At 42.5% G+C, this 23,021-nt stretch overlaps 2 protein-coding genes across 3 annotated transcripts; both read right to left on the bottom strand.

The window, feature by feature from the left end:
- Positions 1-544: 544 nt before the first annotated feature.
- LOC133966131 (serine/threonine-protein phosphatase 4 regulatory subunit 3-B-like) lies at positions 545-9,444 on the bottom strand. Of its 2 annotated transcripts, none has more exons than XM_062400893.1 (16): positions 9,011-9,444; positions 8,399-8,454; positions 7,835-7,933; positions 7,128-7,751; positions 6,392-6,469; positions 5,669-5,785; positions 5,448-5,564; positions 4,975-5,106; positions 4,634-4,736; positions 4,508-4,549; positions 4,066-4,224; positions 3,669-3,838; positions 3,420-3,559; positions 2,924-3,072; positions 2,683-2,825; positions 545-2,533 (listed from the first exon to the last, which is right to left on the bottom strand). In XM_062400893.1, the coding sequence occupies exons 1-16, from the start codon at positions 9,150-9,152 to the stop codon at positions 2,423-2,425; spliced, it is 2,382 nt and encodes a 793-aa protein (XP_062256877.1). In that variant the 5' UTR covers positions 9,153-9,444; the 3' UTR covers positions 545-2,422. The 2 variants fall into 2 exon arrangements, with proteins under 2 accessions (XP_062256877.1, XP_062256878.1); XM_062400894.1 differs by having other exon boundaries at positions 2,924-3,069.
- Positions 9,445-10,291: 847 nt separating this feature from the next.
- LOC133966608 (polyribonucleotide nucleotidyltransferase 1, mitochondrial) lies at positions 10,292-17,402 on the bottom strand. The gene is made up of 28 exons (XM_062401591.1): positions 17,181-17,402; positions 16,375-16,435; positions 16,203-16,277; positions 15,949-16,054; positions 15,820-15,869; positions 15,619-15,682; positions 15,488-15,535; positions 15,254-15,367; positions 14,933-15,119; positions 14,772-14,823; positions 14,544-14,601; positions 14,300-14,396; positions 14,109-14,211; positions 13,864-13,934; positions 13,625-13,661; positions 13,462-13,528; positions 13,258-13,347; positions 13,075-13,128; positions 12,589-12,698; positions 12,395-12,466; positions 12,217-12,280; positions 12,036-12,119; positions 11,879-11,962; positions 11,648-11,754; positions 11,392-11,447; positions 11,222-11,300; positions 11,076-11,123; positions 10,292-10,987 (listed from the first exon to the last, which is right to left on the bottom strand). Exons 1-28 carry the CDS (start codon positions 17,297-17,299, stop codon positions 10,832-10,834), a joined length of 2,313 nt encoding a protein of 770 aa, XP_062257575.1. The 5' UTR covers positions 17,300-17,402; the 3' UTR covers positions 10,292-10,831.
- Between the last annotated feature and the right edge of the window lie 5,619 nt (positions 17,403-23,021).

Here is a 23,021-nt window from a genome sequence, read left to right as displayed (position 1 = left end):
GCTACTCTGTTGTAAATGGGTTGTTTTCATCGGTTAGTAGTTTTACATATGAACTTGGTGGGAGAAGCCATTTAATGTTGGTTCTAATCTGGAGCCAGGAACTTTCATTCACTTTTGCTAGACAGAACATTTAGGAGACATATCTATGAGTGAATGAGATTTGGTGAGATCCACATTAAAAACTAGTTGTAGTTAATTTGAATGTGATGTCATAAGGGTGTATGAGGTATGAACCTTTAGCTACTCGTGTGTTTTCCACATGTCGGCAACTTTTGGTCACAGAACAATTTTGTTTCAATCTGGAAAATAGTTTGAAACCAACTGAAACTTTGTCCTTACCTATTAATATATATTGTGTGTGTCCTTTTCAAAAGAAACAAATGAATTTAGAAACTAAAGAAATATCCTAAAAAGACAAGTATTCACGTACCAAGAGTCAAATTTGTGAGATTTGATCAGATACAAACATTTTGCCTCATCCAGAACATTTTGTCGCACCAATGGCCAAATCATTGTGTCCTTCAAAACAAAGCTCAATTCACAATTTCAGTGTCAGGGTCACATTTAATTTCAAAACTTATCAAATTCATACAAATGTTGGATAATGGTAGTAAATGCACTTAATACAAGTTCATCAAGGGAGCGCATGAACAGTCATATTGTTGAGCAGCACGAACAGACAGGAGGGAAGAATTTCACTGCTCACCTAAACGCACACTGGCTGTAATGGTTTTACTCCGGGTTGTAGATTGAAGTTATTGATCCAGTCTGACTCCCTCAGTGGCCTCGACACAAGAAATGTTTCGGACCCGACACTGAAATGCCTCCTCGCCCTCCGGCATTCGTCAAACCCGTATCTAAAAAGGCGTCTGGAAAATGTTCCCACTGAACGGTTAAAACTCCGGTTGACTCTAATGCTGCATGGCATCGACTTTGGGTATGAATCATCTTAATCATAACTAATAAAAACATTTCATCCATTCAAGGGTTTGGCTTAAAATGGTAAAATAACGTGCAGTTGTTTTGGTGGACAGGCCAAAGGAAGACGTCAAACTGGAACTCAAATAAAAACGTGGAATTGATCTGAACATTTTCGTCCTTCAAACTGGGATAAAAATCGCTCATGACACCGGAATCCTCTCGGGTGAAAGACGGGAAATGTGTGCGTCACAATGAGGCCGCTAAATTCTTCATCCACATAAAATACAAAACGTCAGACATCCTCCAACTGTTGGCTGCAAAAATGACTTTACTGCAGTTTAATACGTTACTTCTTAAAACCAGCATTTTACATTGAATCAAATGTACTGGACTGAAAGGGTGAACAGCGACTCCACCTTTTTGTGCGACGACAACAAAAAAGATACACAGGTCAGGTCGGAGTCTCTCTCCCCTTTCAAAATCAGGTCTAGGGCAAATGATTAAAAAGGAAAAAAAACATCTGTACAGTACTGTTTAACAAAGTCATGAAATACAGGATCTCTGGCTAACGCAGTCCTGCACGTGAGACGCTGTGTTGTGTTTGGTGTGTGTGTGCCGTGGCCAAACAGACACCATGGCTTCTGAAGGTCTGAGTCCTGCTCCTCTGGGTCCGGTTTCATCCTGGTACATTTTTTGTCGTTTGTTCCCTCCCCCGTTTCTCTGTGTTTTGTTTCTCCAGTGCTGCCTGGATCCTTCTTGTCCCCAACAAGAGTGAATAGTTCTGTGGCAGCGCACACACTGCTGCTGCCAGTCAAGCTTCCTATAACTATAACGGCTAGTCCTGCTAGCCTGACTGGCCTCCTGAGCAGGTCGCACCCTGGCTGCCTCGTGTCTCTAGAGCTCACCGGTTCGGGATCAGAGATGGAAGGGAGAGTTCAGATGAGGACGTGTGAGGAGGCGGTTCCTGTCGGGTCGGTGTGGTACCGCAGCTTCCTTGCCACTGTTGCTATAGCAACAGTGCAGAGTTGGGAGCCGCCTTGGCACTGTGTGTGTCCCCCCCCCCCCCCCCCCAGCAGCCTCTCTGGTCACTGCGTAGGATGGTGGATGAGAAGGAGAAAGAAAGGAGTTCAGAGAGAGATGTGGACGAGGAGAACAGGGGAGTGTGGTGAAACAGAGGAGAAGGCAGGAGGAAGAAACGAGGTCTCGGGGTCTCCTAGAGGAGGCTGTTGGTAAAAAGGAAGAGATATAATTGACGGGCTGAAGAAACAGAGGGATCTGTCTTTGTTTCCAGTGAAGGAGAAACTCTCCATCTCCTCCTGGAGGAGGAAGGAGGAGCAGAAATAGGGAGGGGCTGAGTGAGGTGAGCGCTCATCTTCTCCCGTCTCCTCAGTGAGACGGACGGGTGGCGCAGGCAGGCCCAGGACCAATGAGACGACCAAAGGAGGGAGGATGGGAGGGACTCAGTGTCCGCCCACCACGACCAAACAGAGGACAATCAGCCTTAAGAGCTCAGACGGGGTCGCTTCCTCGGAGACTGCTCTTCCTCCTCATCCTCCTCCTCCTCCTCGTCATCCTCATCATCTGGGTAGTCCACCAAACCAACCAGAGCGGTCTAAGAGAAATAAAAAAGGACGACATATTACTGACTTCTGAAAGACATATTGCTTTTTCTGTTTTCCTCTCGTGTCTGATATAGGTTTATTGTGTGTAAAAGGTCGGCAGTAAGAGAAGCTCCTCTACAGTAAACCCTGCTCCAATTACCTTAACTACTGGAGTGGCAGGAAGAGCAACTGTTTTCACAGACGAAGTTGAGCTGTTGTTGGGAGTGACTGGTGGCGATGAAGGCGGACTCACAGCAGCTTTCCCGTTGTTGTTGTTGGCACCATTAGCTCCGTTGGCAGCTACTGCAGGAACAGACAGTGTGAGCATCAAACATTCAGAGATGTTACAATGTGAGGAAAGTTTCCAGGATGATAATTACGGTGATACTGGGAAAACATACCTTTTTTGGCTTCCATGTACTTGCCGTAGCTGTCCGAGAAGTCGTCCTCCATCCTCTTCTCCACGGCCTCTCCATCCTCATCATCGTCGTCGTCATTGAACCACAACTCTTCATCTTCGTCCAACGACCGCGCATCTCTGCGATATCTGCTGAAGAGAAAATGTATTTATGAAGTCTGGTAATGTACAGAGCTGCGTGTGGGAATATTAGATCACTGCAGTAATCTGCCTGATACCTGAAGCTCCTCCTCCTTTTCATACAGATCTGACCTGAGACATGTCGGTCCAATCACAAGCATTTGTCTAAAATACGCCAACAAAAAATAATTCTCATTGCCCTGTGCTACATCACACGATTCGTGGCTCTGATAGATTGTAGGTCGTTTAATTGGGAGTTGAAAACTTTTGGCCAGTGAGTGTTGATCAGGCCCTTTGAACATTAACAGAGTATTTGACGCTGCCAGAGGCGGTTTGACCGTTGTGTCCGATCTACTGACCTGTTGAGCCTCTGACTCAGCCGGTCTTTCTCCTGCTCGTATCGACCTTTCAAGCCCTTGAAGGTCTGGACGTACTCGATGGTTTCAAGTGCTTTGTAGAAATTATCCACAATGTGAGCGATGAGAGATTTGATGTCCTCCTGGAAAGAGAGGAGAAGGTGGAGATCACACACAACCAGGCGTCAGTGCCATGTTCAAACTTAACACGAGTCGACACAGTGTTCATTGAGGAGTTGTGTGTTTGCGCACCACTCTGATGAACTCAAAGAGCTCTATGATGGCGGAGTTGAGGAGGTTGTATCGGGTGCCGTTGTCCAGCAGGGCATTAATGACCGGCTCAAACAGGTTCCCTTTGATGATGTAGCGGTTGTAGTACTCATCCTTCAGACCGATGATCCTGCGCATGAAACGCAGGGCACCTTGAACACAAACACAAGAAACCTTTGTCAAACGAAGCCACGTTTGTATCAAACTCAGAAGAAAAATAGGACAATGTCGATGCTGTGAGGTTGAATTCATAAAGCAAACCCACAGCTCAAAATAATGACTGTTTACAACTGAGAACGTTTAAAGAAGCAACCCAAGACAAAGCAGCAGAATGGTGTGTGCACTCGTGTGATGAGATGTTGTGTATGTGGGGACTCACAAAGGGCGAGGAAGGTGTGCTTTGAGTTCATAAGCACCAGCACTCTCCTGAGCAGGTCTTTGTTCATGATGTAGGTCTTGATGTGATAGGTGTGGTGCTCCACACAGAAGGTGAGAAGCTCCAGGATCAGTGCCAGCAGCTGAGCTGTCTGGAAGTTGTCTACACAAAAACAACAACTCTACTTTAGGACATTACAGATACACAACGTCACAACCCGCCTGATTTAGGGGATGTGCTATAATGGAAACTATATTTACAGAAGAAACCTTGCAGAAAAGATTTGTATCTATGTTCCACAGTTATCACAAAATGCTCCTTATGCTCTATATTCAAGTTATATGTATTGTTTTTATGATACAAGTATTAGTTCCAGCCAACTCTTGACACGCACAACTTAAAATTTCAGTGGTTCCTGGTTGAGTTTGAGATGATTAACACTCACCTGGACAGACGGGGTTGATCTTCGTAGATCCCTCCTGCAGATCTGAAAAACACAGAAGAGTCATCCAATTCTCTATCGTCTTATTCTGAAACATTCCACTTTATTTGAACTTTCTGCTCAAATCACCTTTTGAGTTTTTGTCATGTGCAGTGTTGGCCAGCAGGGGAGCCGTCAGGACATGCATGCAGTACTTGTAGAAGAAACTCAGGAATTCAGTCTTCTCTGTTTTCTAAAAGGAAAAGGGACAAGAAACTTGTTGATGTTGTGTTGCTGGGCAGAGGAAATGAGATTTAGTTTACACAGCTGTCAACAATGTGTTTGAGGCATCGAGTTTTAAACAGGAGAATCACATATGAGAAGTTAACCTACAAAGATTTGTTAGTAATTGTCTTTATGTGCTTGATTGGGTTCATCAATAAATAACTGTATAACCAGTCTAAATTAAAAGTTGCGCACACATGTTTTACATTTGTGGACGCAAGCATGTTCTCTGGGTCGATGAGCGTCCTGAGGAGACCCATCAGCTGGACAGCGCCTCCTAGCTCGGGGTCGGAGTCACAGATCATCTGCTTGATGACAACGTTTATCAGCAGAACGTCCTAGAATAAAAAACACACAGAAAAAGATACAGTTAGCAGAATGTAGTGGTTATAATACTGCATTCAGATTACAAGACAAATTAAACAAAAACATTTAATAACTAAGTAAAGCCACTTTAAGCTCTCTGGAAGGAAACTTATTTCACGGAACGATGAAGCCACCTCAAACCAAGATAAGTTTGTAAATAATATATAAATAATATTATACCAAACAACTAGTGGCCAATCGGCTGTCTTGCTTCCTCTTTGGTTTGAGTTATGTAATCCTGATCTGACCAAACTCCTCCATTGAATCGAAAAAGTACGGGAACATGTGTAGACGGTGAAGTTAGGACACTTACATCATCTGTCTGCTGAGGCTCCTGCATGACAAACTCCCTGACCATGGAGGGGCTGAATTCCACCAGGTACGAGAAGATGTCTGTGGCTGCTGTTCTCACCTGCAGGTCATCCATTCCCTGAACAGAAGAATCAAAGTTGAAAAAACGTTTCTACAGTTTTTTTTACCCACCTGTGTATTCGTAGAAATATATTTATATAAATATATATTCCGCTAACACACCATGACTATTTCCAGAGCAGGTAAGATGCCAAGATTTGCCAGAGTTTTGAAGAAGGCGTCTCTGTTTTGTGGCTGCAACGTTTGTGAAAACGCACAGAATTCCTTGACAAAATTCACCTGAAGAAAAAAAGAGCAGAAAGTATTTTAACATTTAACACATCAATCCACATGATAATTAATATAAGTATTGGAAATTTCTATTTCTCAAACACTAAATTTCAGGTTGAAAGCTTTTTCAAAGTGAAATAAACAACTGCTCAGACCAATCAATTGAATTCTTTTTTTTTTCACTCTTGACGAGTCTACAGTGTTGAATGAATAACACTCTGCCAAGTATTTGTACGACAAGCAGGAAGAGAAAGTTTATTTTCATCAATAGTCCCGAAGTGTGAGTGAATAACTAACCGATACAAAAGACATATCATTAAAGCCGAGTGATTCTATACAACAACGAGGCAGTACTTGTTTCAACGACACAATCATATTTATGCATTTATAAATATTGTATTTATTAGTCTCTTTGAAATCACAAACTATTTCTTAATATTTGCACTGTAGAGGTATCACATCTAATGTCAGCATTCCCTTCTATATGACTTTAAAGTCATACATTTGCTTTCAATTCCATTCTAATAAAGGCCAACTTTCCAATACATATTTAAATACAACCAAACATTTCACAAAATTTAATCACAACATCTGACCTAGAGATTGTTTACTTACAAGCTCTCTTCTTTTACTGTCGTCCGTGGCTTCATCTGTGAGCTGTGCGAAGACCTCGGTTAGGAACTTCTCGTCCTCCTGAGATAAAGGAAAAACAAGATTTGAACATAAAAACATCAAAAGACGACATTTAATATAAAAGAAAAATACAGTACTGGACGCCAAATAAAAATTGTACTATTCCAACAACACAGAAAACCACCAGGATTGTTAGAGAAACACTTCACTTGTGGTTAACCTTGACACAATAATCGGATGTCCGACACTTTGCACTAACATGGAAGGACTGGTCTGTCTGGGATGTGTCATTATTCGATGGTACGGCACAGTTAGCATCATGATAATGATTGTATGGTGACCTTTTTCTCAATCAATACATGCATGAGAGCTGAACACACTGAAAAATACTTAATAAGATAGACGTGAAGTTTGGTATTTTCTCATTTTAATGGTCAAATCATCACAATACAAAACTCAAGATGATGACATGTCTCTCACCAAGAAGCCTTTTACCCTGCGCATGGAAACAATTGATTTAAAATTCAGATATTCATTTCATAGTGTTATTGTCTGGAACTACAGGGAGGGTGGGTACTCAAACAGATTTCAGTCATAGGCAGCACAGTGGAAATTAGGTACAAGCTGAAATACACTAGACTCATTGATTTGTTAATGCAGAAGTGTTCAACTTGTAATGGACCATTAGATGAGGGCTTGTTGATGGATGGGTCCTTACCTGCAACATACTGACAATCTCCACCTTGTTGAAGAAGATGAAGGAGTTGAGTGTGGACATGAAGTTCTCCTCGAAGACGGATGGCGTGGGCAGGATGATGTCCTGGATGTACTGCACCCGGTAGGTCTGGTGGATCTTCTGCCGCAGCTCTGAGTCTGTGATAGGGATCACCTCCTTAAACTTCGCCGTCTTGGTCAAAAACTCCCGATGCCGTTTAGGCTGAACCAGCGCCGGGTCATACTCAAGGCAGCCAACCACATCCATGATGCATTCATCAGAGAACATCACCTCAAAGAGGGCCGCTTTGTTGAGGAACAAGACCCCTCGGACAATCTCATAAAGGTGATGTAGGCCCTCTCTGTTGTCCAGGTCTTCACATACTCTGAAGAGTCCCAGGAGTTTCTTGATGTAACCCTCGCTCATCAGGGCCAAGGCGAGTTTCTCCCTCCGGATGGGGGAAGACAGGACAGATGTAACCAGGTCAGCTATCTCCTCCAGTCGACTTAGTTCGCAGGTAGGGAGCTCCACCAGGTGGCTTGTCTCTGGGATCTCCTCAAAGCGTTCCTCCTCTGACTCATCAATGGGATCCTGGGTGATGTCCAGGGCAGGGTCCTTGCCTTGAACCTGAGCATTAGAAAATTGTTTAAAAACATATTAAACAAGGAGCATAAATTTACAACCTCCTGTTAAAAAAGAATTGTTTTTACCTGACAAATCTTTTCCCAGATCTCATCACATCCAGCCTTCTCTTGGAAACTTAAGGCAAGGTCATAGTTATCTGCTTCGGACCAGACAATTAGCGTGTCCTGGAAAGAAGAGGAAACATCAGTACACAATATGGTTATCAGCATACTCACAGGATACACTGCAGTATCCTCACATGCACTTCACACGGAGATTACACACTCAAAACCAACACAGAGCTTTTACCTCAAGTCCTTAAAAAGGCCAGATTATGCCACGTTTTATAAAAAGATGTAAACATTTGCGTCAGATATGTTATACTCGACTATGTGGATGTTTCTTCAACAGCTTTCTGTAAATACCAATTATGCGAGCGGCCTATTACTTCCTATCAAGTTGGCTTTCATATAGGGAATTGTCTTTGTCCGCATATGATCGTTGGATCAGTTACCATACAGCAACAAGTCGACGCGTTGAATCGATTAACACAAAACGACATAAATCGAACAAGACAGAGACTTTGATCTAGACGATGTGTATTTTCATGCCTTCTTTAGGCCCAATAAGACTCAGATGGTCTGTGTTACCTGTTGTTTCTGATATGCTGTATTCGGACTTATCTTCGACTCCAACAGTAGAGATCCTGAAAACACAAAGATTAGGGTACAGGTATTTAACAGTTTGTGCAACTGAAACCGGTCCTGGAGGTAAAGGTCAATTAATGGTAACAGGGCAAATCTCGGCAAGTAGACAGAAAGGAACAGTGAAACAGATATATTAAATAAACTATAAAAAACGAGCAGTGTAACACTCCCATCAGCTGATGACAGATTTATACATGTGCTGGGGCTTCAGTAGGAACACAGGATGGTTTACTATCAAGAGCAATAACAAGTTGGTGCGATACAACCCAGACTTTGAGGCCCCACATGCTACCGGGATCCTGTAGCCTGCTCCGCTATCGAGCCTGCTAGCACCAGCTACACAGCAAATTAACAGATGTTAGCTTCAGAAGAGGCTAGCTCCGATCGCTAAAATAATATAACCCTGTTCAATTTAAACCCTACAACACAGAGTTAAATCAAATTATAAACCCTAGCAATTTGATCAAAGTGTGCACAGGGGGCATTTTGGCCGAGCTAGCATGCTAACATTAGCCAACGTAACGTCAACGCGGCTAAGCTAACCGGGGAACTTACCGTCTGATTCGGCCCGAACTAGCAACGAAATGCCCTTTAGTCGCTCAACGAATGTGGACGAAACGTGCCCGGTGCCCCGGTCGTCCCACTGCCGGTCTTCGTTCAGCGTGTACACCTTCACCCGCCGCCGAGTGTCCGACATGGTTAGCCGCGTCGGAGCTAGCAGGCTAGCTGGGGCTGCTAACAAGCTCTCACCTCACCCCGGTCTGTTAGTGTTTTCCTACCCGCGACCTGTGAACGGTCTTTCCCGCATGTTACGGTTCACAGCAGCGGGGAAATTAACCTGTGGCTGTTTCACAAACGCATAACTCGCCGGGCGTGAGGCGGCTCGACCGGAGGCGTCTTCTCGAAGTGTGAATTCGCGCAGAGCACAACAACTCCTGCGGCCTCCTCGCTAACGTCCACACTCCGCCATCTTGTAATCCGATCTTGTGTTCTTTTTCTTCCTCGACGTCAATCAGGCGCTGCGGGGTCTCCCCCCCCCCCCCCCCCGAGCAGAACCGACCAATGGGAGATCGGCGGCGTCGCGGGCTCAACGCTCCACCTACAGGCGAGCAGCTAAGCTGTTTGTTTTTATTACAGCAGATTTGAACGTGTTCGGTGCTTCACTGCTTCACTGCTTCACTGCTCACTCATAGATACAGATGATGCACTTGTGCTTGTAAAGATGCGTTCATGCACACAGGTTGATTCAAGGGGCTGAACAGGGACATCAAAAAAACCACACACAGGCTAAATTAAAAGACAAGATAAAAACTTTATTGATACACACACTGGGAAAATTCATCACTTAAAGGAATGGTTCACAGAAAAATGAAAATTAACGAATTATCTGCTCACAGCTATACCGATGGAGGTGTTGGGTGAAGTATTTTGAGTCCACAAAACCCTTCAGGGGCAAACAGCGTTGCTGCCAAAGTTAAAGTCTATGGTAAACCAATTCTTCAAATGTAAAAGACAGAAACAAAAACATAACATTCCTCCATACTGCTACTATGGCTTCATCAAAGTGTCTGGAAACCCTGCATTAAAATTTGACTCGAAACAGGGTAATTTACATTGGTTTTAAGTTTAAATGTCCTCTGTGATCATCGTCAGCAAGTTCTCTCTGATGTCCTGATGTCGTCACATTGCTCTTGGACCAGAAATGAATGTGAACCTGGCTCCACAGCTCTTCTCGGCTGACTCTTTTGACATGATTGTCTTGGGCGAAAATTACATCTCGTTCATCGTGTGTGCATGATCATTTTAGTTAGAAGTGAATATTAAGCTTACACAACAACCAGTTATTGATTTATTTACATATATTACAAACAAAGCACAATAAAGAGAATATAATAAAAAAAAGAAAAAAGAATTGGGACATTTATCTCTTTGCTTGTAAGTTCTTTACAGCAAGATGCAACTTATCACACAGATAAATAAAACCATTGTTGTTGTAGATCTGCAGGTAAACGCTGCAACATGACGGTTCTGAAGAAATCTAAAATGAAATGAGCCCTCCACTAGATGCTGTTGATGGCTGAGGTGAAAACAAGACACAATTTAAGAGGATACTCAGATGATATGTCGCACACTCATTACTATTTAAGGTTTGTGCACAGCCATCGAAGCAGGACACTACGGTGAAGTGGTTTCCGGAGCAGTTTTATCACGTCCATACCCACAACTGGGAAACGTTCTTTGTGACTAACACTGGTTCAGTTTGTGAGAAAATCCGATGATCTTGGTTTGGCTGATTTCTCAACAGGTTGTAGAAAAATCGCTTGTGTTTTTTCTTCTTTTCTTCTTACACAGAAGTCAGTCTCTTCTGTTGACTTGTCATGAATCGGTGCCGGTCGGCTGGCTGCTGTTTGGACCCATGGAGATGCTCTGTTTCTCACTTAATGTCTTGACGATGGTGGCAGCAGGCGACTGGAGCACCTTGCGGGAGAGTCTCATTCTACCGTCCGTCGGGTCTCGTCCGAAGTACTTGACCTGATGACAGAACTCCAGTTATAGACGAGCGGAAATGAAAAGAGAGGAGACTACTTTGAGAGTTCAGCTAGCAGTTAAGGACACGTACCTGTATCTGCTGTCCCACATCTAAACCCAAAGCACTTGGATGTTTGATCTAAAACCAAAAAAAAAATGACCTCAGGAATAGAAACATAGACATGACCTCAGGAATAGAAACATAGACACACAGTATGCAGAAGCAAATCCACCAACCCGTTTGTGGTCCAGTTGTGAGTTGTGCAGCAGGACGGCACTCATGTTGGGATAAAGTTTCACCATCACACCAATGTCTCTGTAGCAGGGGAGGAAAAGCATGTAGGACTTGTGTGAATGCTAAAGGTCTGAGAAACGATAATAGTCAAAAACTCAATGTGTTTGTTTACCTTATTTCAGTGATGGTGCCAGTGTAGATGGCACCAAACTCCAGCTGCTGTTCCTGCTGCAAAACAGAAAAAACAAACATGCATGTTCATGCGAATACTCTGTAAATGTATAGAGACGTAAATCTATGGATATTAAGTTTTTATTTGATCTAGAGATATTTATATTCTGGTATTTTGACATCACAGAGCAAGTCACATAGAGACCGACAGAGATTTCTGGAATTATTAGTTGCTCCTAAATGTTTTGCAGACTCACATCATCTTTGCAGATCTCGCCGATGAAGTCTTGAGCTTCGTTCATGGCTCCCGGTGACGGAGCGAACACAGAGAAAGTCTCCTCATCCACCTGACTTATTGTCACACCTTCAGGAGAAAAATACCAAAAGTCAGGAACAATTTCATGTGCCACTACACCGACAAAGACGTCCCAGTCCTAGTTGGTTTTCTGATTCACTTGAATCGGGTCTGTAGTTCGCAGGAGTAATACCTGTTTGAGCTTGTAACCTGCGGAGGTTGTAGCCACCGGGACCGACAAAGCGAGCTCGTCTTGAAACAGGCACCCGGACAGTTTCTGGAGGAAGAATACAACTCACATCAGAACACAATATCTATACATTTATACATAATCAAAAAACAACACCTACCGATAACGGGTCCGTTCTCTTTCCTCGTCTCTCTAGGTTTGACTATGGATTTGTTCATGATGCCCAAGATTTCCCTCTTTGCCACTGAAACATAACAACATAGAAACAAAGTCTGTCAGACACTCATTTTACTCTTTAGTGTAAAATGCTGAGTTTCAGTCAACAGCATTAACAATATTACCTGTGGCCTGTTGGATCGCCTCCATGACCAACTTCAGAGGCAGACCTGCTATCTTCACATCAGCCTGGAGGACAAATAAATCAAAATGGGCCAGGGTCAATATTTTTATTTCTTTTTGGGTCAATTTGTTTAGTTTTTCTGGCCTTTTCAGCCACAGAGTGAGACAGAAACAGTTCACCTGTAAAGCAGTGATGCCCTTGTTTGTTCCTGCCAGTTTGAAGTCCATGTCTCCGAGGTAATCCTCTATTCCCTGTTTAGAGAAAACAGATAAGCTCTCATTCAACATCTCCAATATAATAAAACAAGAATTATATTGTGTCTTGCACTCAATGGCGATTGGTCACACACATGCTACAGTAGAGCAGTATCTACCAGAATATCGGTGAGTAATCTGTAGTCTTGGATCTCAGTGGGTTTCTCTGCGTTGGCCTTGGAGATGAGGCCGATGGCCACACCTGCCACAGCAGAGGAGATGGGGACACCTGGGAGACACAAACACAGACTTATGAGCTACATCACAAACCTACACTTCATTAACTTAACAGCCAAATCTGTGTGTTCATCTTTAAATACCAGTGTCTGTTTGATTTGACTTGCATGATAAGAAACCATCAAAAACCCACTCTGGTAGAAGATATAAATATTACATGCAGCTTTAAGTTGAATAAACAAACATTTAATGTTGCCATATATATATTAAAAATTATGATATTTTATTGTTTAACAATAAACTAAACAAATACGAACTGAAAAAGTAAAACATTTCAAATGTATATTTTTTAAGAATCCTACAGATAATTGATGTTTGAACAATTTTACAACAGATTTCATTAACAGGATAAGAGACATGTCTGGTACCTGCATCCATCAGTGCAAGGCTGCCTGCACACGCTGAGGCCATCGAGGAGGATCCTGAGAGGAGACACAGAGAGGGAGGAATAAAAGGGATTCACACATTTACATCCACATTCCAGTCTGAGATATTTTGCCAGACAATGGTGACGTTTCCTGTGACACATATAAAAGTGTCACAACACTCACCGTTGGACTCTAACACCTCAGCAGTGACCCTGATAGTGAATGGGAAGTCTTTGGGAATGACTGGTCTCAGAGCCTTCTCAGCCAGGGCCCCTGAGAACACAGCATCAAGAACAAATACATTCAAATCCTTCCAAACACGTTTTCTCTGTATTCAAGATTCTTTACAGACGCTGAATACCAGTCAAAGTTAATTTGAATACAAACCATGACCGAGCGCTCTCCTGTTGGTGCCGCCCACTTTTCCAATTTCGTTGGTTGCATATGGAGGAAACTGAAATTCAAGAAAATATAGATTTGTGTGTTGAAGGAAACAGAATCATATCTAATAATCTACAACACATTGCAAATGAAAACAGGTAATACTCACTTCATAATGAAGCATGAAGTTTTTGTCTTTGATTCCACTGCGGATAAAAAAAAGAAGAGAATTAAAAGGAATTCATTAAATTGTCTGATCGCAAATCTATAAGCTTAAAAGATGGGGTTTGTTTTTGGGACATTTTCTCATATTTAGGGGACTGATGTCTATTAGTGTGTAAATTCTAGATCGAGTGGATTTACATGTGTTTTCGTACGTGTAGTTTCACGTGTGAGTGATAATTCTACCTCAGAGCTGTGGTGATAATATCTGCTTTGACAGTGGATTCCAGGGAATCAAATGTGACACTGCACAGCACCTGCAGGAAAGAGAGGAGAAAACAGAGGAGCCGTCAATTTAGCTGCTTTTTGATAACAAAACAATCACATACATTGACTTAAGAAATCAGAGATGATTCAGAAAACTGAATCATGACCCATTTGAATTTGTTTCAAATCAAATCTTGACTTTTTTCTTGCAGCTCTTAACACACCTGTGTTTGTCCTCTCTGAAAAAGGGCGGAGCCATGGAGCGGCTTAAAGAGGTCTACGTCGCAAGAGATGTTCCTCAAAGCCGTCAATTCCCTTCCATCACACCTGAACCGAAGACACGTTAAATATACAAAAAAAAAATACAACGTTTGCATCATGTGTCTTGAGAATATAAATGTATTTGATCAGTTACCTCCTGTATTCATTCAGCACAAGGTTGCGGAAGACTTCTTTGCTCACAACGTTGAAGGAATCGATGACCTCAAACTGCTCAGCCTGAGGGAATTTTGCTACATGAAAGAGAAAAATACATGAGACCAGAAAACTGAAATGTAAAACAGAACTTATGACTGCTAGAAAGAATCAAACAGAGCTGCAACATTATTTGAAACACTTCAACTCATTTCCACGGAACATAAACACTGAGTATGACCCACCTTTAAGATCCTCTTCTGTATCGAGTCTAACTTTGTTGATGGCTTCATCTCGAGAAATCTAAGACAAAATTATTAGTGATAGTTTTACTCGACAACACAACACACACTAACAAACAAAAGAAAACTGAGCACTAACTGGTTATAAAATGGCCTCATGAGGTGCCAAGAGAAAGCTGCTGCAAAGACAAACTTTGGATCAACATACAGGAAACAGAAGTGAGACTTTACCTTGTCGTGTTTGGAATCAGTGAAAACCGCATAGATCCTCTCCTTAGCTGATCTGCAAAAAGGAAACCAAAGAACAAGGCTTTCATTTAACATCTAAAACAGTTTGAATCCCGGTCATGTGACTCCTACATGATGGAAAACAGCTGCATTATGGGTCTTACTGCCGAACGTGTTCCACCATGTCAGCCGGGGTTGAGAAGACCTTGACCGGGGTGCGCTTGGTGACCCTCTGTTCTCGGGCCAGCTGCTGGATGGTGTGTATGATCTGCTGGGTGTGTTTGACTCCCACCTTCACAGCATGGCAGAAGTCCTGCTGCAGCACGTTCTCAGCAGACGCCTCGATCATCACTGGCAGACAGAGCGTTGGATGTTAACACCAGCTCTGAACAAATGACTTATCTTGGCCGTAGATGCTCTCAAAGTGTTTTCAGTCGACAAACCCCAGAGCAGCAGCTAGGAGCTTCATCTGTTTACTGACTTACCCACTTGACTGCTGGGACCTCCAGCCAAAATCAAGTTGAGACTGCTGGAGGTCATCTCGGCCCGGGTGGGGTTGATCAGCAGCTGTCCGTCAACCATGCCCATACGCACGGCACCTGAGACAAAAGCAGCCGCACACTGGTATCAAGTTCAATAACAAAGACCAGTTCAATAACATCCCAGGACTTAACGTCTGTCGACCAAAATATAGGTAGAGGTCTGAAAACGTTGCTCACCTATGGGTCCGTTCCAAGGGATGTCGGACAGAGCCAGAGCAGCAGAAGCTTCAATAAAAGGGAAATACTGATTTAGCTAATATTCTAAAAAATATATATTCTCTGTTATAATCACAAGAGTGTGAACTCACCGGCATTAATTGCGAGCACATCTGGATCATTGACACCGTCAACTGCGAGCAGGTTACAGAGGATCTTCAGGAGACAAACAAACACACACATTTGTAGACGTATTCCCTTTAGGTCTTTGTTCAGAAAGAAAAATGAAGAAAGGAAAGAAAGAGCAGAAATATTATTCCATAATGGTGACATCACTTTCAAACTGAACTGACCTGCGTGTCATAGAAGTAACAAGAAGGGAAAAGGGGTCGTATGGACCTGTCTGAGGACCAGAGACATGAGAGTTAGTCAGAGCACAATGACTGCATCACATGAAACAAGACCCGGTCACATCAGCTCACCTATCAGTCGGCTGGTGAGGATCTCATTGTCGGTGGTTCCCAGCTCCCGCCTCAGGTGGTTAGTGGGGATCCGACCTGCAGCAGCAGCTTTCTGCCTGTAGTCCACCTGTCAATCAAACACACACAGTGTATTTTCTAGTAGACAGACGACTCACAGTGTCAGGGTGGATTATACTTCCACTTGTGGCACATATAAACAGAACTAGAAACCAGCTCCACTAGAAGAACCTGGTTGTTTAATTTGGAGAACTTACCACAAGAGGCATGAACTGAGACGGAGAAGGTTTGGTCTTGCTCACAGCCGTCGCCATCACCGAGGTATCCCCCAACTTCATTCAGAGAAGAAGATGGAAAAGGTTCAAATGTTTAAGCATCAGCACCAAGTACTTGTTCGATGCAAATGTTGACTTTACTATTTCTCTGTACCTGAACGACTGCAGATCCATCAGCGAACCGGGCAAACTTCCCCGTGGAAATCTCCAGTTTCCTATTAAAACAATAAGAACACAACACATCAACATATATGACACACAAACACCATATCTACATGTGTGTGTGTAAGTTATTGTGAATACTATGTATGTTGCTAAGTATAAAGAAAAAACACAACTGCAAAAAAAAGACAATTTCAGGGTTAAATATTTAAGTGAATTACACAGAGTTTATCCCACAAGAGTAACAGATACACAACATATACTGCAGGTATATATGTATAACGTAATCAAGAGCAGATATCAGGTCCGTTGACAAGTGGAGCTCCCCACTACCCCTCCCACCCACAGCTGTGAGCCTGTGTTACAGTATACACAAGGATGACACAAAGGAAAGAATTAGAAACTAGCAATTAAAACAAAAGTGGGGGTCTCTCTACTTTAAAAGGACATGTATGTGTTCCACCCTCATCTTTATCACGTCATAATAATCCAGGAAGATGTGCATGAAAGGTTAAATCCAGACAAAACTTATAATATATATTCATCCATTTCTTTGGCCATGGATTCTGTGAAACACTAGGTAACCTTGTTTCGATAAGTCCTGAACAAATTCAGTTCTAAAGAGGCAATAAGCCATTGACAGCCCATTAGTTACAGTTTGAGTTATACGTTGAGAAATAACAGATTTAAATGTGCCCAGTCCTCTGCTCCGACTCGGAGCTGTGAGGACACAAACAGTTTTAATAACCCGATGAACTCAGACACAGATTCTGACAGGAAACCGGAGAGTCCACTCACTTCTCCCCGAGCTCCACCCCGGCCGTGCGGGGCAGCGCGTGGCTGCGGAACACGCTCTGGTGACAGGGCCGCACGTGGAGCCGCCAGAGAGAAGCTCCGAGCCGCAGCAGGTTCGTCATCTTCTGATCGGACGCCAACAAACTGGGGACGATCTTCTTCACGCCTCGGACACAAGCGTGGGGGCTGCCATGACAGTGCGTCACCGCTGCGGCGTGACGTCGGAGAAACGCGCCCGCTGATTGGACAACACAGAGTTGAGGGGTGTCACATCGAAAGGGTCCGGAGAAATCAGCAAACAACCTTTCAGTTCCGCTAGCGGAAAAAAACAATGCGAGATATTGTAAATATAGTTTTTTAAATTTTCAAATTCACAAAAGTAAAAGTTTGTAACAGAAAACCTGTGTTGAAAACCTACATGCAATGTAACAACACACGCAACCGCAATCGACTCAACACGCCACAAACCCAAAAGCCTTAAAGACTCTTTATATGCAACATCAGTGTTTAAGCTGCTTTTCTTATCTTATCGTATCTTATCTTATCTTATCTTATTTGCCTTTTATTTTCTTTCATCCCTTAATTATCTTTCCACTTCACCTCTAGTATGTGAGGTTCTTGGCTATTGCTGTTTATCAAGAGTTGTTTTAGCAGTTCCCTTCACATCAGTTCAGTTTCATCACAGTGCTTCAGACCAGCCTTTATATTTGACAGGTTCATGCCTGATTTTTCCATCAAGTTCCATGAATTATTCTCTGGTAAGTCTCGTTAATTGTTTTTAGGCGTCTTTGTACTCGAGTAGAGCGTCTTTATTTTTTAGATCTAATTAAAGTGTCCATAGTTTTTGTGAACAATGTAACTGAAGGAATCAGTTTACAAATGAAGAACGTGAACTCCATATATATTATAATTCAATTAATATAAAATCCGCCTTTCTGCGTCATGATGGCGCCACCCTGTGGAGAGATGGCCGCACAGCAGCTGGTCAAGAAGCAGCTCTGTCACTTTATTTCTTCTTCTTCCAGACATTTGTTTAAGAAGATGTTTCATTAGAGGAGAAAAGGCTTTTTTTTTGTGTAAGTATAGTTTTGTATCGTAAAGAGGGTTCACTCTGCTCAAAGTCTGAGAAATAGAATGATTTGAAGTGATTAGTTTGTGTGTTGTTCATCCCTGAAAGTACCATTGTGTTGTTTGTTTTCCGGACTCTTTATGGTACCAATCAGACTTTGTCTTTTCTCACAACTTCATATTGTAATTCCATGTGTTTACAGACAGAAATGTTGTTTCTTTGTGGTTGAAGTAGATTCAACGTGCGTGTTTGGGACTCTGGTGATAATAGGACAGGATCAGTACATGAAGTTTACTCAGTGTTTGTCTGATCCATAGTCAACATTTTGTGTGCGCTCAGTACAACAACACGAGACGTGACACCCGCAGGCAGGACTCTGTTAAAGTGACCGATGTGACACCACCAGTAATAACTAAATACATGATGGTAAGTTTGTCACATAAATCATCCTCATAACAAACTGAACACATGAACGTGAATTGGTTCATTTTAAGAGTGAACTGGTTCATTTTAAGAGTGAACTGGCACAACCAGTGGGGCTGCTGCAGTTGTTATGGCAACGGATCAGATTAACAGCATCTCTGTAACACTCTCTGGATGACTTTCACACATACACACAAACCTGTGCACTCACACACACAGACACACACACACTTCAGTTAATTTGCAGGGATGAATAGCAGAATGTCACACGTTTCACACAAACACACACTGAAACACATTTCCATTATGACAAAGGTCTAATAGTAGGATCTTGTCTCCATGGCTCCAGGACCCACTGAGATCTCATTATTACCGAGCACAGCCGCGGACTATTAGTGTTTAATGGACTAGTCTGTGTGTTGTGGAAGAAGACAAGGATCATAAGCCGCTCAGTGGAGGACGTTGTGTTGCTTTGTCTTCAAGGGGTTCGACTATTTGGAGAATCCTCTTGTATAAATGTGAATCGACAAACACAGACTTCAATTTCTCCTCCGTGGCTCATCTGTCAATCTGTTTAAAAGTCCATAAACCTGCAGAGACAAGGTATTGATGTGTGTGATTGATCATCAGATTTATAGATTTACAAACTGACCGAATTTTAAAGAATGAAAACCAAGACTCACCACAGAACACAAAATGAAACAACACGTAATTGTGTATTTCCTTATTTGTAAAAAATGCCTGTGTGGAAAGCATTTTTCTGAGAATGTGCAAAACAATGTGAGCCACAGGTATTTTTCTTCAAAGTGAAAAAACATTCAATCCTTCTGATTTTATTTGCTCTAGTTTGGGGATAATGTGATGACGTCAAAGGGGAAATTCTTGTCCCTGTGTTTGTGTGTGAGTGTATGTGTTTGTGTTTCAGGAGGTGACACCTGCCTGCTGCACTGATCTTTTGCACACACACCCACATTGCTTACATGTATTCTTCTCTCTGGTCAGAGAAACATCTCACTGCTCCACCCTGTCCACGAAAAGACGCAGGAATTGGATCCACTGTCCTCGGACATGCAGAAGCTTCATGGAGCCATCGTTCAGACAGCTCCTCGCCACTGGAACTGGCAGGGCGTGATTTTCATCGTGACAGGCATGATAATTACATAATGGTGCAGGGCAGAGTTCCACGCTTACAAAACAAAGCAGAGTGCAACTGGAAAAGCTGTTGCAGATGTTCACAGTGTGGTGGAATGTTCCACTAAAATAAAAAAGACTAGTAGGACTTTTCTATTAAAATGGATGAATAAAAGAAAAGTATAAAAGCTCAAGTGAGTTTTATATTATCAGATGATTATTAAATTGACTTTAAACTATAACAAATCACTCTATAGCAGATGGAAAAAGTATGAATCCAGGCCATTTATGTGACATCACACCAGGTATCAAGTTGCCAAGGAAAGAACCCAACACACACACACACACACACACAAACACTATATTCAAACAAATCATCTTTCGCTGCACGTAAGATTGAATGGCAGATTTGCTTTGTCAGAATGAAGCCTCCATAATAAATGAACCTCACAGGAGCAGACTATTGATTGGATATAGATTAGAAACCCCCAATGTGTGTGTTTGTGTTGTGTGTGTGTGTGTAGACTGCCTGGATATGATTTATAGATGAGTGTCTGAGCCTGAGTGATACATACACAACTAAGGGCACTCAGCAAAGCACATCCTCTGCCAAGGGGACGTATTTCACAATGTTAAAGGAAGTGATAATAACATTCCACCTCCTTTGTCGGATGCTCGCCAGAATTTATTACCCTGCCGCGGCTGAAAGAAGCCCAACCCCCCCCCCCCCGAAGACAATACACTTCCTACCTCCAAGACTTCAGCTCTTATATTTTCACGACTAAACTTTGTGTTCTCTCCGCTCTGACCCCTGCATCACTAACCGCTGGCTTCCTGCAGTGTTGTTGACTTAAAAACCCTCTGAGGCTTGAATCCGACTGAGTCACTTAAAGCCTCCAGGCCTGGATTGCAGGGAGCTGATTACTTTTGAATCCAGAGCGATCGCTAAGACGTGTGTCTTGAGGACATTGGACCGCGGCTCTAGATTGAATACTGCAATAAAACAGACCAAACTAAAATATGTGGCAAAAATAATTATAATCCACATTAAATTTAGAGCTGGGGTAATGTGTTTAATATTATTGTGGCAGTTTTGCTTGATGTACTGTAAATCTGAGCCTCTATAAGAAAACACATATTTCCTTTCCCTGCGTTCGGAGGTGCGTCAGGTTTGCAGGATGCACAGAGTGGTGCTGCACTGACTCACGTCTCTGTTGCTCTGTAATGTTATGTACTTAGGCTTTGACTGTACCACCGGGGTCTCAATCACTTCAGCTTGAGAGCGGATCGTTCCAGGAATCGATCCCCCCCCCCCACCGCAGGGTCACAGAATGGAGACGAATGGGTGAGGAGTGGACAGTCCGACTGACCTCCACTGCAAACACAAAGGTCACAGGTCTTTAAATCCTGACGTCATTCCAGAAAGGCCTGAGGGGCGTTTGATGATGGGAAAGGAAGTGATCCACGGAGATATGAGATTACTGTCAGTTTCTAATGGAGTTTTATTTATGCATATCTGTGCTTGGATCAGGAAGGACATTTTCCACAGGCTAATACACTTACTTATTATATCTTATACCCCATTTCACTCAACTTGTTTCAAAGTATTTTCTGTCTGTTTTACACTGGACTAGATATCTTCACAACTACTGACCAGATTATTATGAATATTATAATATTATCTTTTATTAAAAACAAGGATACTTCGTCCCTTATGGCTTCGGTCCCCTCCTGACGTGACTCAGCCTGGATGATTGGATCAATATGATTAGATTAGATAGAACTTTATTGATCCACACATCAGGGAATTTCCCTTGTTACAGCAGCAGGAGGAATCTCAGTGATTATTGGCCAGAGTGGCGTGAAATTTACTTTAAACATTTGTTGTTGTGCTCGCGTGATGAATCGTTATGTTTGTAACGTCACGCCTGGAACCCAAACCTGTCAATCAAATTACTTTATAATTCTATTATAGGTTCTTTAAATTACCTCAACCTTGTCCTTTATCAAACACTTCAAAACTCCTCTTTGACTCCTGGCTCTTACCACAGAAAGGCTGTTTGGTTTTCTTTAGTTACAGATTCATGAGCATGACTCCTACAGTATTAGTCAGATTATTTTATCACTCACAAAAGATTATATGTTGCATTTCCTCTCGAGGTTACTCAGCCGTTCCCGCAGTCAGAGCCACACGAGATCATCTCCAGTCCAAACTGTTTGTGGTGACTTGTAAAAAGCCTGTGAACAAACAAACAGGAAGCTGCAGCCGTCTGAAGAAAACAACCGATTTCATATGAGAGGAGGTCACCCAGTTGTTCAGAGGAGAAATATTCTCTCAGTGTTCAGTGGTCAGTGGACTTTCTGTTTTTTGTAATCTCTGGGATAGATGAATTACAACCAGAGGAGAATGTTCCATGTGTGCTCTGGTGGTTCTGTGGAGTTTTAGCCAAAAGAGGCGGTTGGTGGGTTTCCTCTGTGTGTGTGAGTGTGTGTTAGTGTGTGTGTTAGTGTGTGTTAGTGTGTGAGGAATGCTGCTGCGGTTCTGAACAATCCCTGAGTCATTAGGTGGAGGTGGAAGCTGCTTTGTGAGGAAAACTTAAAAGCAGCATGAATAATAGATTTTGATGAGCCAGCTAGCAGCAGCCTTTTCAATCCAAGGTTAATGAATATAACACAAACACACACACACACACACACACACACACACACACACACACACACACACACACACACACACAAACCCACACAAAATCACTAACACACCAGGCTTTAGAAAATATCCATCTAATCCTCAGTGGTAATTGAGTGGAACATAATTGTGTTGAGGCTGCTGTGTGGGGAAGCAGTCGCTCCTTGAACCATGAGAGCTTTTCATTATCTGCGTGTGTTTGAATATAAGCTGGACTGAGCGGTTAGAGGGAAAGTGTATGAGTTGCCTTTGAACAGCTTTGGTTTTTGATCGTGATGGAAATTCACTTTTTTAATTTACATCATCAAAATTAGATAAACTTTAACGATATCCAAGGGGAAACTGAATCTTTGTGATAAAAGGAACAAAATATAACATTTATGAAAAGCCTTGACATCTTTTTTCTCTAATAGCTTGTATCTCTATTCAACCAAGGCTTTTGAACTCAGCTTTTTTGCAAAATATGATAATTTTTAATATTTATCACGAGATTTTCTGTATTTTTTTCTCTTGTTCTCACTGGTTCAATGGG

Source organism: Platichthys flesus, chromosome 12 (assembly GCF_949316205.1).
Source record: "Platichthys flesus chromosome 12, fPlaFle2.1, whole genome shotgun sequence".
NCBI lineage: Eukaryota > Metazoa > Chordata > Actinopteri > Pleuronectiformes > Pleuronectidae > Platichthys > Platichthys flesus.
Note: the sequence above shows the minus strand (reverse complement) of the source record. Positions and strands in the feature narration are given on the sequence as shown.

Bases quoted from the DNA above. Each gene is read 5' to 3' on its own strand.
- LOC133966131 (XM_062400893.1), bottom strand. From the start codon at position 9,152: ATGTCGGACACTCGGCGGCGGGTGAAGGTGTACACGCTGAACGAAGAC. The intron at 6,470-7,127 runs GTAAGGACCCAT...CCTTTATCTCAG, and splicing joins AGATTGTCAGTATGTTGCAG to GAGGACGAGAAGTTCCTAAC. The intron at 3,560-3,668 runs GTGCGCAAACAC...CTCTCTTTCCAG, and splicing joins TCTTTGAGTTCATCAGAGTG to GAGGACATCAAATCTCTCAT.
- LOC133966608 (XM_062401591.1), bottom strand. From the start codon at position 17,299: ATGACGAACCTGCTGCGGCTCGGAGCTTCTCTCTGGCGGCTCCACGTG. The intron at 14,602-14,771 runs GTAAAGTCTCAC...ATTTTGTCTTAG, and splicing joins CTGATTCCAAACACGACAAG to ATTTCTCGAGATGAAGCCAT. The intron at 12,699-13,074 runs GTACCAGACATG...TGTGTCTCCCAG, and splicing joins CCTTGCACTGATGGATGCAG to GTGTCCCCATCTCCTCTGCT.